The sequence below is a fragment of the Dermacentor silvarum genome, chromosome 5, assembly GCF_013339745.2.
Source record: "Dermacentor silvarum isolate Dsil-2018 chromosome 5, BIME_Dsil_1.4, whole genome shotgun sequence".
NCBI lineage: Eukaryota > Metazoa > Arthropoda > Arachnida > Ixodida > Ixodidae > Dermacentor > Dermacentor silvarum.
The window spans coordinates 34,761,077-34,787,323 of record NC_051158.1 but is presented as its reverse complement, the minus strand read 5'-3'; the positions used below and the strand labels follow the sequence as shown (position 1 = coordinate 34,787,323).

The following is a 26,247-nucleotide window of genomic DNA, read 5'->3' as shown; positions in this document are numbered from 1 at the left end:
ACGAGACGAAAACGCATTACGTACGTAAAGAAACAGCGTTGCCCTCACTCCGCATGCTTCAATCGTTATTGGGTTGTGGTTTATGTGTGCGCTATGATAACGTACGTTTTTTGGAGAGTTTAACGTTCGTAATACGCACGCCTAGAAATCGCTTTGTCGGAACATGGCGGCACCCATGGCTACGCCTTCTCTCTCTCGATCGCCAGTAAGTATTGAAATGAGCTTTCCCCTAAACTCACCTGAAACACTAGTTATGTGCGTATAGCGCGTGCACTTTATGAGATCATATGGCAATTCCGGCGTCCGTAATCCTGATACGCGTCCGCATAGCGACAACAAAATGGTTGCTAATGGATTGTCTTGGCTAGAATACGTTTGGCACGAGGCACCAGACGGGGCTCTTGTCTTTAACGTCTTCCTTATGTTTTCGTTACTCTAAACAAAACGTCTTGAAGGGACGCACACGATAACGTCCTGCAAAAGTGCTTGCGTTTAAAGGCCGTTTCACATGGTGCGATTTTCGTCGCACCGGAAGTGCGATTTCCGTCGCATGCTACGAAAATCGCAATCGCTGGGCCGATTCTGCGATTTTCGGCTGCGACCAACCGGTTGGTCGCAACGTGGCAGCGATCGCTGCGATTTTCCGTCGAAATTGCGGCGAGAGCTATTTCGCGGTCTGTTTTGGAAAATGGCGTCGGTCGCTCAACACAACGTTTATAGATACTTTTTTGTCTATAAATGTTGGCTCAACAAGCCTCGAACAGTGGAAATAATTGAGTGGAGCCGTGGATTGCGCAATCGGTACGTACCATCAGCACCGACACGTGAACAGTGCAGATAACTCGTAGGTCGGATTAGGTTCTGTGATTTCTATGCGTTTGTTGAGACGCTACGTTACTACTCAACCATTCTCGTTCAAGGTGAAAGCTACGCCACGAAGAAAAATATTAGTAATCAATACGTTGCGAGCCGTCCTGCGTACGGATCTTTCCAACGGTTTAAATTTTCATCGCATGCGATGTAAATGCCCCTCTGCACGACAGCCGGCGTCTGCCAATTAAGTTGTTACCAACCAATCAAATGCGATGTAAATTCCAACGGCACTCGACGCAGGCGGCGTGCGGCATGCGATCTAGTTAGTAGCACGTCGCACAGATCGGATTTTGGGGCACTAACTACAAACACAAAGAAATAGAGCAAAAATATTCCAAACTGCGCCGAGAGTTTTTTCCCGGTTTTAGGATCACTGCTGACTGAAGCGCGTTTCACATGCTACGAGTGGAGCGCCAAAAAGGAAAAAAAAAAAAAAAAAATGGTGCATTCGCTTGCATCGGAACGCGATATTCAAAAGGCTCGCTTCACATGATTGCGATTTCAACGATGCGGCTTGTGCGACGCCCAGGGTTGCTAGTTAATTGCCAGGTGTTGTGGTATTCTGGCATAATACTTGGTAATGAAAAAACACCTGTGCGTTATTATATTGTGAACCTGTTAACAGGTGCACATAATACGCGCGTATTGTAATTAAAAAAAAACGCGTAAGAGCTTAAATTCGTGTTTGCAGTACGCAACAGCCAGGGGCGTAGCCAGGGGCGTAGCAGGGGGGGGTGATGGGGCTTCAGCCCCCCCCCCCCCCCCCCGAAATTTTTTCTTGCCGGCATGCACCGCCGGCCAAAACTATCACCGACGCCGAGTATCATTCTGGATTCCGTTTACAAAGTCTCTTTCACGCTCGAAAAGACATTTGGGCACGAACATTGCAAACTCGGTCTCGATTTCGTGGCAACGCATTTGCACCTTGAGTCACATAACGCAAGGGCACCATCCGAGCACAAACTTTCAAGGGCTTTCGATAGCGAGCGGGCGCTTTGCGGCATCTCGCAGCGGCCGCGGAATCTACGGAGCGCATGGATTTTTATTACGAAACTTTATGGGTATTGTTATGAACGGGTTGGCGTTTCAACTCAGCGCTGCCATCCGTTGTTGCGGGTCGGAGATTATTCAGCCGCTGCTGCCAGTTTGTTGAGACTCGGGTAGCGTTTAGGCCGGTGATCCTTCAGCCAAAGGGATGAGTACGTCCGGGAGTAAGAGCGAGAGAAAAAAAGGGGTTTATTCTACAGTATTTACAGTGGCTCCAAATATGGAAGCCCACTCCATGGGAGAGCACATTGAAAGTCTCAGCTCACTACATGTCTGAGTTCATATCGGAACACGTCAGGACCCACCACTGCACGCAAGGTGTCTCCTTATAAAACATCGGTCTTCCCTAGTTGACCCGACTAGGGAATCAGATGACCTTGATGCGGCCAATCAGAAAGGCCGTCTTGTTCGCTGAACTCCGCCTCTAATATTGCACCTTCGAAGCAAGGACGAGGCAATCCGGAAACAGGGGGTTGACACTCCTTCCACGAAAGTCGGTGACCTGTTTCTTGCCCTCCGACGGTCAGCTTGCCCGGGTCGGGAGAATGGCCTTTGCACTAATCCCCGCGTCTAACGAAGGGGGGCGAGCTTCGTGAGCTTCTTTGTCATCGCGTCCCAGCTGGTGTTGCGCCGCGTCGCCAAGTAGGCGGCTGCTGATGAAGGGGGTGGCATCGGGGGAAGCACCTAAAGAATGCGCACTGCCGAGTTGGGGCGCTTGTTTGCCCGTCTCGTCGGTGTCTGGCACTGTCGCCAGCTGGGCGCCGCTCATGAAAGGGCCTGCCTCGATGGGAAACAATCAAAGAATGCGCCCGGCCGATTCGGGACGCAACAGACTCCTCCCCCGCCGGAAGATCCGACCTGAGGGTGACCAGCTGTCAGGTTGCCCGAAGCGTCGGTGGTTGGTCGAGAGCTCGGGGTTTCTCCTTGAAATGATGGCCGATGACACACTCGAGCATGAGGTCCCAGCATTAACCTCGTTGTGGCTTTCTCCCTGGGAATACACAAGCACACACACGAACCACAGGGCACAGGAAAGCGCCTTGCTCGCACTGAGAGCCATCGGGTCTAGCAAACAAATCAACGCGCCTGCCCTTATCCAATAATAGCACCAAAGCAGCCATCAAATCACTGAACCTTCGCTGAAGCCCACAATATTAAGATTAGACCAGGATTCACAATCTTCTCGCAACCTCCGACAGAGAAGAGCAGTCCTGGTGACAAAGCACCACATAGCGCTCAAGCTCCCGAAATCCGTTTAAATCCACCAGGCCTCGCTTGTCCCAATAATTTGGACCCAAAATTTTGTGCCGCCAAAGCGAGCTCACATGTACCTCTGTGTTCAACAAAACCAGATCGTTGTGTTGCAGAGAGCAAATGTAGAATACTTAAAAAATGCTCTAAATAAATGATAAATAAAATATCATACGGAGCACAAATGCCATGAACAGTCTTACATCCGCTAGTATTTCACGTACTAGTGCCACTCAGAGCCACATTAGCATCATGGATGTACTGTTAGAGTCGCTTTAACTTTGCGGACAAACTCACAAGTAATAAGTGCGAATCACGCACTAACAATTTCTTTCTCTTGTCCACATAGGACACACACTTAAGAAACAACAACAACAAAAAAATATTGCGCAAATTACGCGCTAACACTACCGAAAAGTAAACTGATAATCAAGCGTGTCACTACAGGCTTCAAACAAATAGCCTGGACTTGACACTGCAAGCGTATCTCCTACAAAAAGAAGCCTATCTGCTTAAAAAGGAATGACACGTTGAAAAAAAGTTTCAGAAATTTTAACGCGAGCGAACCATCTCTTTCAGAGTATCGATGAGCTTATAAAACAAACAATTTAAACAAAGCTCGAAACGTGCAAATCGAAATTATCTCTAGTTTCGGAGATCTCAAAACGTATAACCAAACACCAAAAATAAAGAAACAAACAAACAAAATGATGTTTCCGCAAAACCTGAGTCGCTTTTGAGTCCGAGTAGCTTATGGTTGCGTCAAATCTTTAAGCCGTACTCGAGGCGGGCGCGGTCTGAGAGCCTGTCTCGTCAACGAGGTTGTACAAAGGGCATGTAGGTTAATCTCCTCACTGCCCACCCTCGACACTGTACAAACAGGCAGCATGCCTTTTTGGCATCGTACTGCGATTTCACTGCCACACATGCCCAATTCGCGTCGCCTTACCGGCTCGCTCTCCAGTGTCCTGCCTAATAGACCTCGAAAAGAACCGGACGAGGGGGAACATAATTGCCCCCTTCGCGCCACCTTCGCTTTTGTACTCCTTCGCGCCGAACGGCCCTTTCTTTTCTTTCTCGTCCGGCGGTTCGGACGCGCTCTGTCTGAAAACATTCCAAGTAACAAACGCGCCGTTCGAACATTTTGACAGCGCTCCCCACTGGGTTTAGCGCCTTTATTCGGCCGCGTTGCCCTGTCTACCGCATTCCTGAGTTTGCGACGCCGCTTCATCCTAGCACGCTTTGTAGTGCTAATTTTCAAGCCTTCCGCTTGAATCTCCTGGTGACCGGCACTTATATCATCGGTCATGATTTCCGTCTCAACCGCACAGGCACAGTCCGAATGATTTGCGGGTAAATCATTCTTTTCAATGCTACCTCGACTGGCGGAGAGCTTCAAACACCCAGGGACAATGCAGCTATTATCTTTTGCGAAACAGAGCTCGTATTCCTGGGAGTTGTCCACAACTGCACTGCCCTGCCTACAGTGTGCTTTAGCGCACTTTCCTGACCGATTGGACTCTGCACAGGTGCTCTTGTCTGACGACTCGGGGCCACTTTGGGCTTCTGCAAGAGCTACCTTCGCGACGTACTCCCCGGATAACTGTGCCAAATCGTCCACAGCTGGCCTAGCTGCTTCTCTAGTATTCCATTGGCACAGTATCTCGTCGCGCTCAATACGGTCCCCATTAACGGGCTCCTCAAGAACTACGTCACGGTCTACGGATCTGGCCTCACCTGTGAACGTACATTTAGGTTCACTAAGATCAACCTTTCTTTCTACCATCGGTAGAACCGTGCGTGCTAATCCTTCGCACCTTTCGTGCGCTATTTCTACGGGTGCCTGACATTTTTGTTCCTTCACTTCAAAACCCTGTTCCAATCTTTCAACCTCTTGACTGAGAGCTTCTATCTCTTCGTATTGTTGCTTAATCCATTCCTGTCTTTTCAACTCCTCCTCATTCTCAATTGCTTCCTGTTCCTGCTCTTTTAGAATTGAGTTGCCGAAGTATTCAAAGTATTCCTGATCACTGTTGCTTTCTAAAATGGCTCTAATTTCGGCTTCTGATTTATCATCCTCTATTTCTACGTCGAGCTCTTCACACAACCGCAACAAGCTAGCTCTCGTCAAACTCATGAGGTCCATGGTCACTACTTTAGGCTTTGGCTCAGCTATTCCACAATATATACTTGCTGCAAAACCCGCACAAATCACAATGCAAGTAAAAAAAACTACCAGCGGTTCAATTCTGTTTTCCCAAGAGAATTTGAAGCCTGGAAAATATAGCAAAAACCAAATGCCTACACACAGAAGTAGTACCAAGTCCCCAAGTACTGCTCCACCGCATCGAATCAATTCAAAGAAGACGAAAATCCTGGGCCGCCTTTAAATGATAAGAATTACGGTAGTTCTCCACTTCCCAATTACTCCCACACAAGAATGAGGTCTGGCTTTAGTAGCTGGTTCAGATCTATGCTGAAAGCTGCTTTCTGCTTGGATGCGCAACAACCACAGTATCAAATGGGCAGTTGTACACGCTTCATCGGTTTTTAGAAAGTCTAGGCTAAAAGATCCGATGACTCAAGCGCAAAGCCAGGCACTCACCCTGTACCGTGCAGTCATGCTGCGCTGCATTCATCCAACCGCTCGCGAACCAGTTGGCGATTGGCGTTGGCTGCAGGTTCCATCTTGTCGTTGTCATCCTGTCGCTCGTGAATCAGTTGTTGGTGACTGGCGTCGGCTGCAGCGTCCATCTCACCACGGCCATCCAGTTGGTCGCGAAAGAGATGCCGGCGACTGGCGTTGACTGAAGGGTCGATCTCACCATGGCCATCCAGTTGCTCGGGGCTAGGATTCATCCCATAGCTGCCATCCAGTTGGTCGCGAACGAGATTCCGGCGACTGACGTTGACTGAAGGGTCGATCTCACGACGGTCATCCAGTTGCTCGCGGCTCGGGGCTAGGATTCATCCCACCGCTGCCACCAGTTGTTATGAACGGGTTGGCGTTTCATCTCAGCGTTGTTACCAGTTGGTTGCGGGTCGGAGATTATCCCACCGCTGCCACCAGTTGTTATGAACGGGTTGGCGTTTCAACTCAGCGCTGCCATCCGTTGTTGCGGGTCGGAGATTATTCAGCCGCTGCTGCCAGTTTGTTGAGACTCGGGTAGCGTTTAGGCCGGTGATCCTTCAGCCAAAGGGATGAGTACGTCCGGGAGTAAGAGCGAGAGAAAAAAAGGGGTTTATTCTACAGTATTTACAGTGGCTCCAAATATGGAAGCCCACTCCATGGGAGAGCACATTGAAAGTCTCAGCTCACTACATGTCTGAGTTCATATCGGAACACGTCAGGACCCACCACTGCAGGCAAGGTGTCTCCTTATAAAACATCGGTCTTCCCTAGTTGACCCGACTAGGGAATCAGATGACCTTGATGCGGCCAATCAGAAAGGCCGTCTTGTTCGCTGAACTCCGCCTCTAATATTGCACCTTCGAAGCAAGGACGAGGCAATCCGGAAACAGGGGGTTGACACTCCTTCCACGAAAGTCGCTGACCTGTTTCTTGCCCTCCGACGGTCAGCTTGCCCGGGTCGGGAGAATGGCCTTTGCACTAATCCCCGCGTCTAACGAAGGGGGGCGAGCTTCGTGAGCTTCTTTGTCATCGCGTCCCAGCTGGTGTTGCGCCGCGTCGCCAAGTAGGCGGCTGCTGATGAAGGGGGTGGCATCGGGGGAAGCACCTAAAGAATGCGCACTGCCGAGTTGGGGCGCTTGTTTGCCCGTCTCGTCGGTGTCTGGCACTGTCGCCAGCTGGGCGCCGCTCATGAAAGGGCCTGCCTCGATGGGAAACAATCAAAGAATGCGCCCGGCCGATTCGGGACGCAACAGTATAAAGTTCTCATAAACATTTGACGCGAAAGGTGCACTTCCAAAGGCGTGCTTTAAAAGATTTTGAATTCTGGAACTTTATGGGGTTAATGCTCTTATACATTTCGGCCAACATGCGTGCACCGGAGCCCTCGTGACCAAGCGGTTACAGAAATGAAAGCACGCGCTCGCAATCTTCCACACACACGAAAATACTAAATATCACCGTGACTGAGCTAGCAGCTAATAATTTTCTCCAAGCATTTTAAGGAAGCGTGCCCAATGTGAAAGATCAGCTGGACCAGGGCAAGCAAAGTAAAATATAAGAAAACAGAAGAAAGTAAATAGCCTATTATTGAGGATATTCTATTTGCGTGCGACAAGGTCTGGCTCTCCGTGGCCACAGGGACAGTGGCCCTATGGATTTAAGCATAGCCCCCGCTGAAAATACAGGTAGTTTCAGAGCGCTTCTTCGCATGCGAGCTGATTGTGGAGATACATATCTGAGGAACCATTTGGAAAGTGGCCCCAGTAGTGCCTCGTATTTAAGCCCAGATGTACAAAACCAAATAATAGACATTTGTGGTGAAATTATCAAAGAAAACCTAGATGCAAATGTAAACGCTGCAGGCTGCTTCTCCATACTTCCTGACGAAACGACGGACATCGCTGGAATCGAACAGCCCACTGTTCGTGCAAGGTACCTAAGCAAGGATGCCAACGACAACGAGGGAGTGTTTTAGGTTTTAGCACCGGAATAGATGCCCTCCCTCATTGCGACTGCAGGTTCTATGTAAATGTGTACAAACTGCTGCAGATTCTAGTCACGCTTCCAGTGCCCTCTGCAAGCGCAGAGAGAATATTTTTTAACAAGAGTTTACTAAAAAACTACTTGCGCTCTACAATGTCTGTGGAACGCATGGTTAGGCTGGCGCTTCTATACAACCACAGAGACGTCGGCATCAACGTGTCCGAAGTCATTGACCGCTTCGCTCAACTTCTCCGCCGAGAGAAGTTTGTCCTTTAGATAGTGAAGCAGCAAAAATCAATGCAAGTAAACAGCTCTGTTCGTTCAAGTTCATAAACTCGTAATTATGAAAACGTATGACTGTTCGTTGGCTTTTAAAACCGCAGAAATTTTAGCCGTTTATTCTAGCAGTCAGCGTCATGATCAAAATTATCATGCGAATACGAAAATTACGAGGGCATCAATAACCAATTTTTACCGACCTTGCTCATTGAAAGCCCGGCTCACGCGGCGTTTGCCAAAAACAATCTCGGATATTGGGTAGTTCAACTTGCCGCATCATCTGTGGCTTTCGTTTGTCCTTTTCTTTCCTTTTTAGCTACCTGCTTTTATTTCTTTTTTTGAAAAGAAGCAATACCCTCCTTTAATTTTGGGTGCCGATAATTGTTACCGCTGTGCAGGCAGTTAAATTGCACATTTTCGTACTGATTTTCTGCATTATTCCTCTATAATTCTACCAACATGGCGCTGTCGCGACCACTGCATGGCCCGAGTACATAACATATCACGATTTCTGCGATCATAGTTTTGTTCTTGCCTAGATCATCTGTCTTTCTGTGCGCAAAGTTTACTATCTGTGACTGCGCAACATGTTTATTTGTCTTGTTTGACGCATTATATACAGTGACGTTTGCTTAAATACGTCGATTTATTGGAGACTCAGACGTATATTTAAATATCTCGTTGCGAGGTTTTGTGTATACAAGCAGTGAACTTTGTTTCCAGCGACTCTTTTTTGCCCTTTAGCGAGTTGTATCTTCACATTTGTATATTCCATTCTATCTTCGCATTTATAATGTATATTTTGCAGAAGTCCTACCTTTTATTTGTACTCACTGTTGCGCGTATAATCTCGGTGTAATTACAATACACGACCGGTAACAACTGCTCCTGCGCAGTCTATTGCAACCAGGGACAGGGTCATTGAGGTTTTTTCCTGGCCGTTGCATATGTGCAAAAATGTAAACAAGGTTCTTCAATGACAAATATTCATCAAAATATTTATCCTCAACTTATTTATTTCATTGCCTTTACGTTTTTCATATCAGCTGCATGCACTGCTTGGCTGGTTGCGAACTGATATAGTTCTAAAGTTCGTGTAATATTTTCTTTACTTATTAAATAGAAAAAAAAACGCGGCAGCATTTCTATCAGTTATTTCTGCCAAACTTTTTGGGACATACGAATATATTTTTTATGAAAAAATACATATTTTACTTGACGGTGCGTAGCGTTCAATAATTTGTTTGCAGCATCTAATATACAATGGCATTGGCAAAGCAGTTATTATTCATGTATTTGATCCCTCGATAAGTTCTATAAGGAGGAGGCCGCGCTGCAACCTGAGCCCCTCCCGAACAATATTTCTGGCTACGCCACTGGCAACAGCGGTTCGTGAAGTTCAGTGCAAGGAGACATAGCGGAAGTTCTCAGCTGGTCGTTCAGCGCTGTACGTTGTCTCATGTGCCTCTTTTGGTTCTGCCTGCTCTACAACAAATTTCAAGATGACCTATCGACAAGCCCATGTAGCTACGCTCGTCGCATATGCCGTATTCGGCATTCGGCCACAGCGAAGTCGTCGTGTCCGCAGTGAGATCCTCACGCTTCCCGTGCTTAGCTTCAGTTTCTGAACAAATGATGCCTGTATATTGCTCCTGATTGCGCACAAGCGGTACCTGCTCCTAGCCATATTCTTGCACAAAATGCAGCATCAGGCACGAACCCGCAAGCTCACGCCTACCCCTGAAGCCGCAAATGATCTGTGTGATAACTGAACGTGGAATTGGGACTTGTGTTGTGAACTCTAGTCTTAGAGCTAGCCTGGTTCATCCTAAGCGGCGCGTGTGCTGCAATTATGTACAGAAGTCGTCTGGATATCTCAAAAGGCGTAAAAGCGGGCGCCACAATTTTTTTATTATTGCGATAGCAATTGTATTGGCACTCAGGGCATGCCTGCCTTCGTGGTCGCCGTTATGTACCCTATAAAGGCCACAGGCGATGTAATCATCGTTGCGCGCCGTACCGTATATGTGCGAGTGAAAGTGTGCGACGGCGAGCCAGCAATGGCGGCTCGCGCACGCAAGAGCTGGAAGCGGAAAGGAAGCGCCACTTTTCCAGTCGCGCACAATGCTCGGAAAGTAGAAGTCTGGAGGGGACTCGCTTTATTGCGGCCGCGTGGTCCCGCCAGTGTTGCCAGGTCCGACGAGGCGGCGTAGCCAAAAGATATAGAAGTTGTAGCCCAAATGTAGCCAAACAGAAAAAAGTGCAAAATATTTCGTAGCCAAATATAGCCATTTTTATTGGCCATTTTATTTGTGTATACATTTTCGCATTCGACTACGGCAATCCTTTTTTGCGCAACCCGTCGTAACAAATGTCCGTGCCGCCGTGACGGTCGGCCCTTTACATCAACAACAGCGACATCATGCTTGCACAGAACACTGATTTCTCCGGAAAAGACATTCATAGGCAAGGTTGTTAGCGTGAGTAGCTATGGTGGCAGTTCTCGAATACTTAGATGGGCTAGGGTAAGCGTCGGATACCAAGGCACCAAGATGGATGTCGAGGCACTCATTGTACAGGATGCCACATACAGTTTTCTCTTGGCTTGTCCCGACATGAAGAGGATGAAAATAAATATATCTTGGCGCGACGATGTAGAAGTGGAGCACTTGGTTGAAACAATACATACAGGTGCTGGAGTAAAAGCGAACCTGGTAACTGCAAGTGAACAGGTGCCGAACAAGTATCTAGAATTAATACGCCTTGGGCAGTATCCACCAGCGGCCAAGGTGCCAATGGTGCCTTTCAAGCTGAGTGACACTACTGTTGTCCGCAAGAAACCATACGGCATGTCCTACGAAAAAAAAAATAGCTGAAGCAAGAATTGCAAGGTTTGCTCGACGCTGGGATTATTCGGCTTTCTACATCTTCGTTTGCGTCGCCGATTACTATAGTGCCCAAAGACGACGGGACATTTAGAATGTGTACTGACTACAGGTTCGTGAACCGTCACAGGAATTTATTTCCTTACCCAATGCCAAGAATCGATGACATAATCGACGAAACAGGAGGCTGTTCCTGGTTTTCCCGCATCGATCTTTGCAAGGGATACTCGCAAGTTCCGCTCTAAGAAGAGTTCAAGCACTTCACAGCTTTTGTCACTCCGTTCAATGTCTTCGAATATAACAGGCTACCATGCGGGTGGAATAATTCTGGAGCATGGTTCCAAAGAATGATGAACGACGTGCTTTATGATTTCACAGGTAACTTCTGCAACGTCTACGTGGATGACATCATTGTTTACTCGAAAACACGTGACGACCGCTGCTCTCACTTGTCCAAGGTGTTAAATGCACTAAGTGAAGCCGGACTGAAAATCAACATGAAGAAAAGTGAATTCTTAAGAATTCTGTTGTTTTCTTGGGGAGATTATTCAACGGACATACAAAGAGCACAAAAGAAGAATCTGTTAAACGCATATCTCAGCTGACAAAACCATATGATGTACACTCGCTCCGCGTGTTCTTGGGCCTGGCAGGACATTTCAGAGCGTTTATCAAGGACTACGCTTAAAAGACGAAGTCCCTTACATTTCTAACGCAAAAGGATACTCCATTTCTGTGGACGGAGGAGTGTGAGAAAACATCAGGAACTCGTCAGAATAACATCATCTGACCCAGTACTCACTATTCCAGATTTCACAAAGCCGTTTGAACTAAACACTGACGTATCACATTACGGGACAGGCAAGTACTATACCAAAGGGACGAGAACGAGCCCGCCAAAAGACGACGTAAAGCCATTGGGTACTACTCAACACATTCAACAAGGCAGAGATCAACTACCCGACTACTGAAACAGAGGCTCTAGCTGTAGTCATGGCACTTAGGTGTACTTCAGAACGTACCTTGAAGGAAGACACTTCCAATTATTCACGGACAATCAAGCCTTGACCTATATACTAAGTCTTTCTGAACCGAAAGGAAGACTGGCCAGGTGGGTCAGCGAAATACAGCAATTCGCGTTCGACGTTGCTCACAGGCCAGGAGAGAAGCTGCCTGACGCCGACGCTATGTCAAGGCTGCTGAAACCTCCGAATGCCGAGAGGTGTTTGAACGAACTTCTTTGGGGCGGCACGGAAGATATGGCTTTCAAGAATGGAAGACTGCGCATTCCTAACACGAGCGTCGCAAGAATCTTACCACGACTCCCCAGATTCTGGTGGCCACGACGGTTTCTGGAGGACATACTGGAAAATCAAGCAAAGATTCTTCCGGAGCACAATGAAGCAGGATATATCCGAATATATCAGAACTTGTCACCAATGCCAAATCAGCAAAGCAAAATTGAAGCCTCGCGGGAGCGAAATGATCCTAAAAAAGTATTCAAGCAAGCCTTTTGATACTGTGCACCTTGTTTTCGCGGAGCTCAAGAAAAAAAAAAGGGGGAGGGAGTGATGACTACACAAGCACTTATTTTGGCCATCGACGAATGCACGAGAATGGTGGCGTGTAGGGCAGGAAAAGACGATGCCGACAGCGTCATATCACTACTCAGCTTTGAAATGTTCAAAAATGCCAAAGTGATTGTGGCTGACAATGGCCCTGCTTTCAGAAGCGAGCGTTAAAACAATCGACTGAACAACGAAACATACAACTTCGTTTTGCTGCACCATATCGATAAGAGATATCAGAGATAAGAGACAGCGATAAGAGATATCAAGCTGTTTATCACACTCTATCCGGAATTCCAAGGTGGTTGGATGTGTACTCTTGAAGCGGCTGTTAACCACCATAACAACTCTCATACAACCGCTTTGGGATGCAGCCCATGTTTTGCATACCATGGGAAATCGAAGTGGCTTCCAGCTATCACCTCCTTGGTCTTACAAACGTGCTAACCCTCCAAGAACGCAAGAAATCGCTAGAAGAGAACGAGAAATATAAGGTCGCCATGAAGCGTAACTACGACCGTCCTCACTCCACTAAGGTACCGGACATCAAGGTCTTCTTCTTTCTGGGGTTTTACGTGCCAAAACCAGTTCTGATTATGAGGCACGCCGTAGTGGAGGGCTCCGGATTAATTTTGACCACCTGGGGTTCTTTAACGTGCACTACAACGCAAGCACACGGGCGTTTTTGCATTTCGCCTCCATTGAAATGCGGCCGCCGCGGCCGGGATTCGATCCCGCGATCTCGTGCTCAGCAGCGCAACGCCTTAGCTGACTGAGCCACCCCGGCGGGTGACATCAAAGTCGATTTTATTCTAGCTCGAAAAGGTTTGCAAGGCTGAAAAGCTCCTTTCACGGGTCCTTATATCGTGCTGAAGACAGCCAGCCAACAAGGAGTCTTGAAAACAATTTGGTACAGTGGACTACAAAACGCTACTGACATGGCGTCAATCGGCAACGTGGTACCTTATCAACCCAGGAGGGTTGACGATCTAGGGGGGGGGGGGGGGGGGGGGGGCTGTGTAACGATTATAAAAGGAGGAAGACGGACTTCGTGAACGAGAAAAAAAAAAACAGGGCAGAGAAGAGGACGAAGCATAATTCTCGATGACTATGGCAGAATAAACGGATTACACTTTATTTCTTTCATGAATGATTAGACAATCAATTTCGAAGTATTTAACACTTAGAAAAAAAATAGAAACACTCCCCTATGCTTGCCTTGGTTTCGCCGACTGACGGTTTCCTTCATGTGTATGTCATAACGAGAGCCTCAGATCCCTCCCCTTGTTCGCAGATCACCTGTAGCGAGTCAGGGCTCGCGTGAAAAGGTAGTTCTCTGACTCCATCCTCACCTGACGCTAGATATCATAAGAGCGCTAGTGTTTTGGTAGCGCTAGCTTGGCTCGCAACAGAGGGAGGCGGCCTGCCATTGGCGCCAACGAAAAATGAAAACACAAGCAAAGCGTCATTCCGCGCGCGTTTCCCGCGCAACGGCCCGAGGGGCCAATCATCGCCCAGTAAAGCGCCGGTCCGAGAGGCGGGAGAGGAGGGCGTGCGAGGGGTTTCGGCGCGGTGGCAGAGTTCACAGAATGACGGTACTTTCAAATTATCAAGGGACTTAACACAGCTGCTACTGCCCTCGGGCCGAAAAATGCCTCTACCAAAAGTGAGCTATGCTTCTGCGTCAGAACAGACAGAGGCAGCAACACCCTAAGCTAACGGGAGACAAGTAAGAACACTAAACTCGCGAACGCGAAAATAAGGAGTAATTATATCATGCTTCACACAACGATAACTCCCTGAAAAAGTGTCCTTTCTTTTTTTTTTTCGCAGGCAGAATGGCGAACTCCAGGAAGGCTATGACAGACGCTTCGAGTCCCGTTGGAGCTGCGGAGATCAGTAACTTGCTGGTTGACCTGGAAAACGTTAGAGGCGTTTTTTCTGGAAAGCTCATCGACTACCGCATGCCGTGCACGGCTTCCGAAGACAGAACGTGTCAGATTGTTTCCAACCTTACCGTATGGAATGAATTCCTATGCCCGCTTCAGCTGGAGCTGCGCGAACTATCAGAAACCGGGAGGCAACTGAGCCTGGTGGAAATCAACAGGTGGTATCGTGGGCATAGGGAAGGCCGACTACGTCAAGCAGCCACGGTCCTGTACTGGCTTCTTAGCATCCATCACTGCGTGGCACGAATACAGATTGGGCAAATCATAGCTTCTGGAGAAATGGCAGAATTGTGCGTCCCGGTGCTTTGCAAAACCCTTGAAGGAAACTCTTCATTGAAATCGGTCATTCTTGATTCTGATTTTTACGCGGAATTCCAATCCGAGGACATAGAAAAGTTTTCCCATGTCATTTCGTCTTTGAAATGCCCGGAGAAACTTGAGTACCCGCTTTACCCCATTTTGTGTCCGCGCAGCGTTTCGGCTCTTCTTCGAAGCACGACAACGTTGACTGCACTCGACTGGTCCTCCATAAAACATCTAGAAGGCACGCTGCCACAGCGGTTCTTGGCAGCACTGAGAACGAACTCGACACTGCGTGATTTGTCGTTAAGCGTAGCGGTAATAAGCGCTGACCCGGCTTTGTTCCTTGAATTTCTGAGCTGTCATGCCCGGCTACAAAATTTGAGAGTAATCTTTAACTGTGATTGCTGTTCTGACGATTCCTTGAGATGGATTCTCAAAGGTATGCTCAAGAACCGCTCAGTCTCGAGCTTGCAAGCCGAGAATGTCACTTTGGATTTTGAGAGCGTGGAGCTTGCAACAAAAATGCTTGCCCAAAACAAAGTTTTGCGAAGCTTTCGGCTGTCACCACGCATCTCCGTGCTGAATGAGTCTACGGCGGTCCTATTGCTCAGAATGCGGCGAAACACCACGGAATTTCAAGAAGCCATTGCGCGTAACAACACGTTACAGTATATGGCCTTGAATTTCAGCATCTGGAGTGCTGAACACTGGGCGCCTTTCTTCCGCGTTTTGTCGCAGCACACAAGCCTCAAGATGGTGACCATCGATGTTGAAGAAGAAGAAGAAGAATACCGTCTCTTGCCTGGCGTCGTCAAAGCCCTTCAAGAAAGCGGCTCTGAAGAGAAAGTTTTCTTTAAGGCTGTAGGCATCACCGACGAATTGGCTGTTGCTGATTGCAAGCCTTTTTGCGAAATTCGGGTAGAGGTATGTGACCCGACAAAAGACAGAATGTTGCCACTTTTCCAACAGATGTCCACTGTCTTCCCGCTTGAAAGAGCTAAGCCTGACACTTCGGAGCTGGGACAGTGCAATTTTTCATGCTATTTCTGATTGCATAGCAATGACATCGACGGTCCGAAAGTTGTGCGTGGACGTGAGCATGCTAAGCTCTGCGCATGAATTAGTCCAGTGGTGGCCAGCACTTTCGAGATCGCTTCTGCTGAACAGGAGCATTGCTGAGCTCAGCATTGGTGTTTATTTGATAAAGACCGGCCAGAACATCGATATCCTCGGTGATGCGATAATGCGAAGCCCTACTATCCGAAAGCTTAACTTGAGGTCATTTCAGCTACTCGAATTGCTCACCTTCATTAACGGTTTACGCCCAGACATATTCAAGAACTATGCGCTGTGCAGTGTCACCGGGGACTATCCGAATTTTAGTATGAATGCGGACTGGTTCGCCGTGCGCGAGACATCACGGCGGAACTCTGGCTTCGTCGCCCGAGCAGCCCAGTTCCTGAATCACGCACGGTGTGACAGGTAAGGACGGCGCCGTTCCTTCATCATCTTCAGACTGGTTAGGTCGTTAAGAATGTTTTACTTTTGCACAGACGTAAGTTTGCAACAAGAGCTTAATAATAGACACGTGCAGTTCATTTACTGTCTGTTCATTATTTTGTGTTTTCAAGTTACGTTTTTGGAGTGCTAGAGAATGCTGGAAGTATATATGTTCGAACTACTATAGCAAGCCCCTCTACTTATGAGTGTTAGAAGGTGAAGAACTGGCCTACGACTTCCCAGCTGTTCACACAGTGACGTTGGACGCCCATCGGGTGCGCGAGTTAACTTAGGACACGGCTTCGAATCCCCAGTATCCTTAATATACATGCGACTTAAGCACAACCTACAGACATGATAGCGTCGAATTGTAATTTAATGTACGAGTAAAGATCATTCTGTTACGAGGAAACTCAAACACGAAGCCCTTTTCCATCATTTCTACCATACCAACAGCGGCGCGCCCAATAGGCAGCGTTAGGGGCTTCCTACGGCAGCGGCGCGCAGCGGCGAAGGGGGAGAAAAGGAAAGCTGCAACTGCCGGGAAGCCTGACGAGCATTCACGGATTTTATTGCGATAGCAATTATATGGACACTCCAAAGCAGATTTCTGCCGTCGGCGTCGCCGTCGCCGTGAGGTTCCGTATGACGTCAATGGAGATGAAATCGCCGCCGCGCGCCGCCGAACGCTGTATGTGACCGCACGGCGGAGAACAAACGCGCGTTTTGTGCCGTGCTCCCTTAAGGGCTGCAGAAGTAGGCGTCTCGTTCCTCCTTTACAATCACCATATATGTAGAGCAAACGCACCTTCTTCTGAAGCACGAAAGGCCGTGGGGGGGAGGGGGAGGGAAGGGAGGCGACGTTTAGCTGTGGCACCAAGTGCCTATTTATATCAGAGGCTCCGGCAACACTCACCAACGCCGCACGCATTTTGCGGAACGCGGGCAAAACGCCGACGGCGTCGACAACAGTTCTGCGTGCTGCTGCATGTCCAAGCTTATACAGCTGATAAAGCTACTATCATTACTCCGTATAGCTCTTTACAAATTTGCTATCGCAATCGATGCTTCGCCTTTCAGGTGAAACTGCGACAACTTTTTTTAATGCTATCGCGTTCCGCTCTTAAAGGCTAAACTTAAGCGTTCTCCAAATTTTACTCTGGCTGCAACTCTGTATGTGGCGGCTGCGCGCAGCCGTATCTTCAGAGCGGTCTGCGTTGGGGGCAGAGTCTATAGGTGCGTCGGCTGCTCGTAGCTTTGTGCGTGCTATGCGTTCTCGGCGCACCGTTTGTGTTGAAGCGATGGACAACAGCACGAAGGTCACTTCAGTCGCTGCTGCTGACGCGTTTCCTCACGCCAGCGTTTTGACAGCGAGTGTCCGCGGTTACCGAGTGTGATGTGTTCATGTTTGCGGTGCGCCTGATAATATGCTTGTTAATTTAGTTAGCAAGCGAATGTTTACGATCAATACGGGCGATAAAAGTACTACCCTTACTCCTTTATCATTATGGCTCTCTGCTAATTTGGTATCGCAATCGATGCTTCGCATTTCGGGCGAGACTGGGACTTTCTTTAGATTAAGTCGAAAGCCTTGTATCATCGTTCGGTCGACCTTCAAAGTCCTTGCGCGAAAACGCGTTGACTACACGTAAGATGGATGATAAAGCGCATTAAGATGGCGGACAAAGCGAATTAAGTGGATGACTCAGCCGAATTAAGAGCATGAGTAAACTAATTAAGAGGATGACTCAGCGAATTAAGAGGGATAACTAAGCGAAGTAGACAACGTGAATTAAGTGGGATGAGTAAGCGAATTAAGGGGAATGTGTAGGTCATGTGTTCGTCTTTAATACATCGGCACTTGGGCTTTCGCCTTCAGGTCGTCTTAGGTATACCATAAGAGACCCTGTGAACTTTTATCGTAAATTGATTTATCGTAAAGTGATTTATCGGTAAATTTCCATTTGATGCTACTTTTCAGGACAATGTGGACAAACTAAGTTCATTTTGCACTATTGGCTTGTAAGTATGAATATTTCGAAGAGCAAACACACAACTTCTTTGCTGCTAGGAAAAGCTCTCCAGGGCTAGCGTATCAATACTTTTCCTCAACTGGATGTTCATCTCACTTGTTTGTCATGCGATACTTAACACCCTGCCAGATCTAAATTGGTTTCCTTCGTCCTTTGTGTTCCCCTTAACAGTGATAGTCAATGAGTTGTTTACAAATTTTTAATTAGCTTAGAGCTTGAATATGCATCCATAATAGAAATCCTCATTCAATTACCCTGACAAATTGTTTCGGATTTCTACAAAACAAAGCAGCTCGTCTTATTCTTTAATGAAAATTTATTTAAATACTGGGGTTTTACGTGCCAGAGCCAAAATCTTATTATGAGGCACACGATAGTTAGGGACCCCGGATTAATTTTGACAACCTGAGGCTCTTTCACGTGTACTCGATTCTTTGATGTACAGAGAAGCTATCGGACAGCAACATGAACGATGCTTACTGCATTCCGGTTCTCCCTGTCACACCTTTTGCTGGCCGGTCCGGCCAGAGGCGGGTGCATACCTTTTCGCTGCTCCTGTGCTGGAGGCTACGCCAAAGAGACGCTGCCCACTTCATGTGCGCGGTCGTACTGCGCCAGGTCGTCTTGGAAGGATATATCAAGCTGAAGGAACATTGCCCTGGTTGCGCCGTCGTTGGAGCCATCCTCCCGTATAGCGGGGTGTTACTGTTGTGCCACCATTGAACTGTCGGCAGTTCGGCTCGTGCGCACCGCGAGGATAGGGCGTAGTAGCAGTTGGTCAACGCCAAGGTAGTCGTCTAATAAGCCCTCCTTGTGCTCTGGGCCTTCTTGCGGCGATGTGTCTCGCTCCGTGCGGAGACCGAACGAGCGTCTGCTTCGGGCACACGAAACACTCGGCTCAGCTGATCGTCCTGCTGGGGGCTCGAATTCTCGGACCCGCGCGGTTGTCTGGGTGACTCCCGGTGGAGCACCTCGGGATAGGGACAAGGCTAAACAATAGTGCTTTGCACGGCAGAGATCACCGCACAGCAGGCCGCCTCGACGTTTTGGAGGAATCAACTGCGATTTTGGCCGATTTTCTAAGCTTAGAGTAACGGTATTTCAGCAGGTATCCCTGAGACTCCGACTATCACGCAGCAGTGGTCATTTCTTTCTTTTTGCTTGTTTTATTCACGGGAATGGGGCGTGAGGGACAGGGATGTAGACGACCGTCTTGCTTTGAAGCCGGTTGCGACTTCACAGCCCTGTCTGCAAACTGCGTAATTAGCAAATGATGCCGCCTTTGCAGCCTGGCTGTCCACACAACTGTGGCTGATAAGAATCCCCTTTATTCCCATCCAGGCACTGCGCTGCAGGTTTGGATCGCGTCTCCCGTCATCCAGCGCTCGTGGCGGAGCTCGCCGAAGTGCTGTCCATCGGCCAGGTCGAGGCAGCTGACATGGTGCAACGACGGTTCCGGCACATTCAGGGTTTGCACGAGTTCATGCGACTGGCCGGAGTCGTCAAAGGGCGCGTCACGTGTCTGCCACGTGAGGATGGACGCACGCAACTGGACGACCTCAACGATGACTGCTGGGCCCACGTGAGGCGCTACCTGCAGCTGGATGACGTACCGTATAGCTCTGCGTCTCCATCGAGTCCGTAGGCACGTTTTATTGGCACCGGAGTCACAACGTGAAAGACATACGAGGCGCACGCTATCCCCTGAATGATATCACTCGTATTGCTTAGTTTATGTTTATGCAGTGGTTTCAAAGCTTGTAAACCCATCTTTGTGATAGCGCTATTTTTTCAGAATTTATGGCGAATGTTACTTTCTCTACAGTGGTGTGGCTCTTTCGCCAACTAGGCGCCGGATTGAACACATTTTTTAATGCTGCCAGCGGAGCTTTTCCTGTTCCTGTTTGTGTGAAGAATTCGTGGCAATAAAAGTTTAATCTAGAAAGAAATGACTACTGCCGTCAGTCTCCCAAAGTTACCTTTTCAACGCACCCAAAAGGTAGCTATGGTTACGAGCCGGATGTTGGAACATCTACGATATATAATATTTTGAAATAATTGTACACATTTATTAGGTTGAAAGTTGAGCACTGCCATATCAATTTTGCATTGAAGAAAAGTTCTTGCCGGCTTGAGTGCCATTTTAATTGTACGACTTAAAGCAGGATATGATTTACAATTAAAAAGTGGAAATTTCATATCTATTACTGAAAACTGTTATTTGCTTTTAACACTCCTGTGTAGTCGCTGACTATTTTTCATGTATATCAGGATAAAAATGCAATTAGGTTAATTTAAAAACTTGATAATGAAAAAATCAGATGTATTCGCACCCAGCACCTCCACGAAATGTAATAAGATTTAATTAATGGTGATAATTAGTCTAGCAGCAGCGACCAGCCTGAGCTCTCTTGCAATCACAGCACGGGTCGTGGTCTTCGAGCTGCTACAAAATACACGAGTCGCGTCTGCTTCATTACATTTGCAATATTATGTGTAAACAATTATAAGTTTTGGCATGTAGCAACCATGGCATAATGAAGAAGAAATAGTTCCAAAATATCGAAAATTGCATCTGTGTCAAATATTGAACTGAAATTTCAATCTAACAATAGTGAAGTTTGCGCACTTGTCTGTTTATCCCGTTAACCTAACCATATACATATATAAAAAGGAGCTAAGTAAAATTTAACCGACGGTTACGATGCTCCCTAATGCAAAATTTCAACGCAGCTCTATACGTGTTTTCATGTCGCGATATATTGGCTGGCATGGACAATCTGTCTCGTGCGGCACGTTGCAAACTGATCGAAGTGCGGCGGGACTTCGTCGCCACTGGCGAGAAGAAACGCGTGGATGATGCGTGGGCGCGATTCACAGCAGCCGCAGCAGACTTCTCAGACGACACGCGCTACTCTGGCGCCATCTCGTAGCCATCGTCCCCAGTTCCCCGTAACCGGTGCGTTTTTTTGGACGCTTCCTTCAGCTGGAGACACTTTCGTACCTATACCGATTTACATTTATTAAGCGAAGCTTTACAGGCTCACAAATGTCGGCGGTGTCACGCTGAAAAGTGCGCTGATCCTGGCGATAGTGCAGAAAGGGTCCAAGAGCAATGGCACCTACCAGGGACAAAAAGAAAGAGAAAAAGAGAGAGACAGAAAGAAAGGGAAAAAGAAACAAAGAAAATCACCACGAAAGTCAGATAGACACACGACAAGCTTTTAAGCGAAGCTTTTAGAGGCTCACAAGTGTCGGCGCCGGAGGTGGTGGTGATATGGTGTCACGCCGAAAATGGGTCGATCCTGGCGATAGTGCAGAAGGGTCCAAGCTCCATGGCACATACCAGGGACGAAAAAGAGAGCGAGAGACAAAGAAATTAAGAGAGAGAAGGAAAGATAGAGAATGAAAGACAGAAATGAACAAAAGAAAAATCAATAGAGAAAGAAAGAAAATCATCACGAAGGTCAGATACACGGCAAGCTTTGCTTACCCCCATTTTCTCCACAGGGGAAGGGGCTGCCGATTGTTTTCCCCAATATTCACAAATATTTCTTTAGACACTTGGCGGTCCCTCCGGCCTGACGACGGACTGAGCGACGAACTAGTCGTCAAGCGATTCAGAGCGGTCCCTCAATGCACGCAGGCATATATCCCCGTCTACAAAAACGCGTGCATAGAACGCTGGGAGACATTGACAAACTGGAGCGCTGCACGTAACACGAACAAAGGGGACACGTAAAAGCTATTCTAGATTCCTATTTATGAATTAGCAAATGTTCGAATTATACATCTTTCTGCGAGAGAATGATGGCTTAGGGTCAAGAGACGACTGATCAATGTGTTGTGTTGCGACATTCAAAAACGGGAGCGGCGACTTACCGTTTTGAAGCCGTGGCTTGAACAGATGCGTAGTCCTTAGCCCTGAACGTGTTCGACAGGCAAGTGTACTACTGCATATCTACACGTGTTGCTTGCGTTATTCAGAGCAGTAAGTGAGGGCAGCGAGAAGTTGGGAGACGCTGGCACTTCTGGAATCGGCGTTCGAGGTTGATCGAGCGCTCCACACTGTCAGCCGCACCTAATTTTGGACACGCAGACGATGCCTGTGAAAGCCATAGGGTATCATCCGTGGTATGAGCCATATACGAATTCAAGCCGACGAACACAGCCGAGTAGGACGCTTCGGAAGTGTCGAATTGAGGGCCCTCGCCCGCCAGCCAAAACAATATGCAGGGGAAAATCGGCAGTGAACGCGCCTTCAACGTGGATGTTACGGCGTTGGGTTGTACGCGTGCAAAGTGGCATCGAACTGGTCGCTACGGTGGAAGGTAAGACTAGGGTCCGCACCCGGTGTATAGTACGCAGGGGCCACATAAAGATTTTCTTAGGGAGTCCGCACAAGCTGTCACAGGGACTAATAAAGCAAAGGGACTGAACTTTTGGAGAAAATTGGTGTTTCAGCTAGACCGTAGCTAGTAAACAGTAGGTATGCAAACGTTTTGACAGCCAGTAAAAACCTTGGTACATTATTACTGTATCCAGGTGTCATTGGCTATACATTGGCTACGAAAAACGACACGTTTTTTACACAATTGTCTGGATTAAGACAGACTGAGCATGTGCGCACCGTGAGGGTACGCGAAGTCTGGAGGGTGCCTAGAATACGAACAAATTACGGCACACAAATGTTAAAATACCAGTTACCTGTGCTACTTAATAATTCAGAGCTTCACATGTAACACGCTCGCGTGTCCTGTTTGTATTTGTATAAAGATGACAGTATCAGTTCCTTTAGCATTTCCGACCTTACTAGCGCATTTATGACCGTTCAGTGAAAACACCTATTTTCTGTATAATATCCAGATTGGTTCCTTTCTACTTCTGTATTGTAAAATCATGTGCCTTGTTTGCCAAGCCCGGGGGTACAGACCCTGTCAAGCCTGATTAATGGCTTTTTGTCTGTACCCACGAAGTGTCATTGATTTTCATTGATGCTGAAATAAAATGATTGATATTAAAAGCCGTCAAAATTAATCTCGTCGGGCCGGCCAGGCCAAAATCATTAAGTCAGTCATGTCGGGTTCTACGGACGGCTCCTCGATGTCTTCATCGCCGTCAGGATCTTTAGCGCACAGTCGACTAGAGTGAGCTTCAACAATGCCGTAAGGTTGCAGTATTCGCTTGCACATTGTCACGGTGTCTCATGTTTTAACGGCGTATATTTCCTTCGCACTAATACATCCCGAGCTGTCAGATTTCAGAGCTGGAAGTACTGCTGGTGCAGAGTGACAGCACAATAATTAAAGAGCCGGTTTTGCTTTGTGATTTAGCACGGGAAGTGTTCATGGGCGCAGTCTGGCCAAGTTATCTTCAAGGGTGCCTTCGATCTTCACTAAAATCTATAGTCCGCATCCATAGATAGTACACACCTCGCGAAATTTCAGCTTTCGAACTTTAATGCAGCAGTAGTAGGCGCCTTCGGATTTTATAGGCAGACAGCTTCCGACAACAGCCTACTAAGCCGCACTGTAGATTGCAGTGTGCTTATGTGTGGGCGCGAGCTCAACGTGAGCTCTCGCTGAAGCCTTTTCTGGCGCACTAGGGTATGTAAAGATTACATAAAGACAAGTGCTCTCAAAGCAAAGAAGGTATGTTTACGCAGAGCGACAGAGCGAAAAAAAAATGACCTGGGAAAAGCAACCGGGTTGCCATCCGCAGTGTGTGTGTGTGTGTGCGTGCGGGGGGGGAGTGGGAGTGTCGTATAAATAAGTCCCGAGAACATAGCAAATGCAAAAGTGCGTTGATGGCCCTCTGGTGTGAAGGCAACAAAACATTCGGCAGACTACTTACGTGTGGGAATGAGAAGGCCTTATAGTTGCTTTCGTGGAATTTTCTTTTTTCTTCTTCCCACGTTCCTTCTCCGCCTGCATTCAAACTGCTCCTTGGTAAGGCCAAATCCAAACGCGAGTTCATAACTCGAAGGACCGCTCAGCGCCATTCAGTCTGCGACATGACTTGTGCAATGACGCAAGCACTAGGCACAGCCTTAGTAAACTGTAACTATACGGAGCCTCGCGCCGTGGCGTCGGGGAAAGGCGCTCCTCTCGCACCCCGGGGGCCCGGGTTCCCTTCCCACCTAGAGCGAAATATACCAAATTTCAGTTTCAAAGCCATTGATTAACTTTGTTTCCAGGAGCCTTCCCTGAGAAATTTGAAGTCAACCCTAGCATCTTTCACGTGTGTTTACTTCTTGCGCCGTCGTCCATATTTGGTATGACAGCTCAGTGGTGACGGCGCCGGATTTTCGCGTATTTGGGGCATATAGCGCTTTCGCATTAAAACTGATTTGAACGTTTTTTTCTGGGACAGAATACGCACAGATATGCCTGAGGGATAGCCGAGACGTGGACAGCATATGTGTCCAAGTCTCGTGCATAGCAGCATCAGAAGCAATTTTCTTTTTTCTTATGGTTACGAAGACTCGCTTGCATGCGGTTCCTGCGCTAATTCTTCCCGAAAGCACCTGTGGCCAGCAGGCGAGACGCCGAAAATGCTGTGCCGAAGTTTCGACCTACGGGTCGTGTAACGCGTATCATTGAACTAGCTCGTCCACCGAATGATAGACGGAGCAGTCGAGCCAGTAGACAAGCGCTCAAGCGATCATGCTGTGACTAACAATGAATAGAAACTACTTACCCTCTTTTAAGATGAAGTCTTTCTTAGCGAGTTACTACCACTTTTCCATATCGAGTATGGGGACTTCTAGCGTCTTTCGCGGGTTGATCCCAGAGATAGCGCGGCCGCGCCAGGTTACGCAAAGGGCCCAAATGACGTAGGCACCACTTCTGTTGCTGCTTTTCAGGGTTATCACGCAGAACGGCAACTTCCCGTTGTGCTGTCCATGGAGCGATATTTTGTAGCTACTCTTTCATTCATTTCTGTTTGCCATCATGCGTCGTTCACGGTGAGTTATCACTGCTTCCAAGGGGCCCTGAACCACGTTTTGTCCAAGTGGAGAAAGACATTTGAAGTGAAAATAGGCTATTTCAGAATCGCTTTGCCTCAAAAAGTACTTCAGTGCGTCCAGCAGAAGCGGAGTTATCGGCAATCAAACACGGCCGCCGTTGTGCTCCCCTGACTTCTCCAATGCCTTGCACTGCGAAGGCTACGGCGGAGACTTCACCGTGACGCGAAGTTCAAATTTCCGATTTGGTGCCTACCCCGCGCTAAAGGTAAGCCAAACGCGGCTGTCCTCAGAGAGCTGCAGTGCGCTTTGCCATTGGACTCGTGGCGGCACCCCGCGGCGGCCTCGGTGTAGCCGCCTGCAGCGACCAATAGCAGCCGTGTATTGCAGTGTGCTTTATTACGAAATAAAGCACATAGAAAAAAAAGCGAGGATCATGGGGTTTTCGAAACGGAGCGTTTGAGAAAAAGGTGACTTCGCGCTCCGCTTGCGAGCTCCACGGACCGCGTACGACAGCAGAACTTTGCTGAGATGTGCACAACAGCGTATGCTACCCGCGGACTATGTTATTTCACCAAGCCCGAGGGGTGGTTCAGGGCCCCTTCAACATCGGTTCAGCGACGGCGGCCGAACAGCGCTCCAGGCCATCGTGACAGATCACACACGACATGTTTGGTATCCATGATCCATTTACCGAACAACGCAGCAACAAGATAAATTATTCTTACTCGTTTCGTTGAAACGCTGGCTAAACATCGACGAAATTTCACGGTTGCTATGGGTGCGGGTGCGAGCTCACCCAGTGCAGTTATTCTATCATATCAGTATGTGTACGCAGCTACGTTTGCTCCCGCCGGTCCATTGTTCTTTATTTTGCCTTCACGACAGCGTTCTCGCCGAAGCGTTACAATAAATTATATGCAACAAAGAAAAGCTTGCACTGATGACTCAACATTGGCCTGCAGCTTTCATTTTAA

General features: G+C 48.0%; 1 protein-coding gene across 3 annotated transcripts in view; it reads left to right on the top strand.

Annotated features, from left to right (window-relative positions):
- The window catches only part of LOC119454060 (uncharacterized), a 41,604-nt gene extending 21,656 nt beyond the window's left edge, over positions 1-19,948 (top strand). The window contains exons 2-3 of one of the 3 annotated variants that reach the window (XR_007467034.1): positions 14,352-16,252; positions 19,645-19,866. Coding sequence is in view for 2 of the 3 variants with exons in the window: in XM_049667689.1 (XP_049523646.1) it covers positions 19,645-19,948 (304 nt within the window). In the remaining variant the exon portion in view is untranslated. Of the gene's footprint in view, positions 1-14,351; positions 16,253-19,644 lie in introns of all 3 variants that reach the window. The other 2 variants (XM_049667689.1, XM_049667690.1) reach the window with 2 other exon arrangements.
- The last annotated feature ends 6,299 nt before the right edge of the window (positions 19,949-26,247 follow it).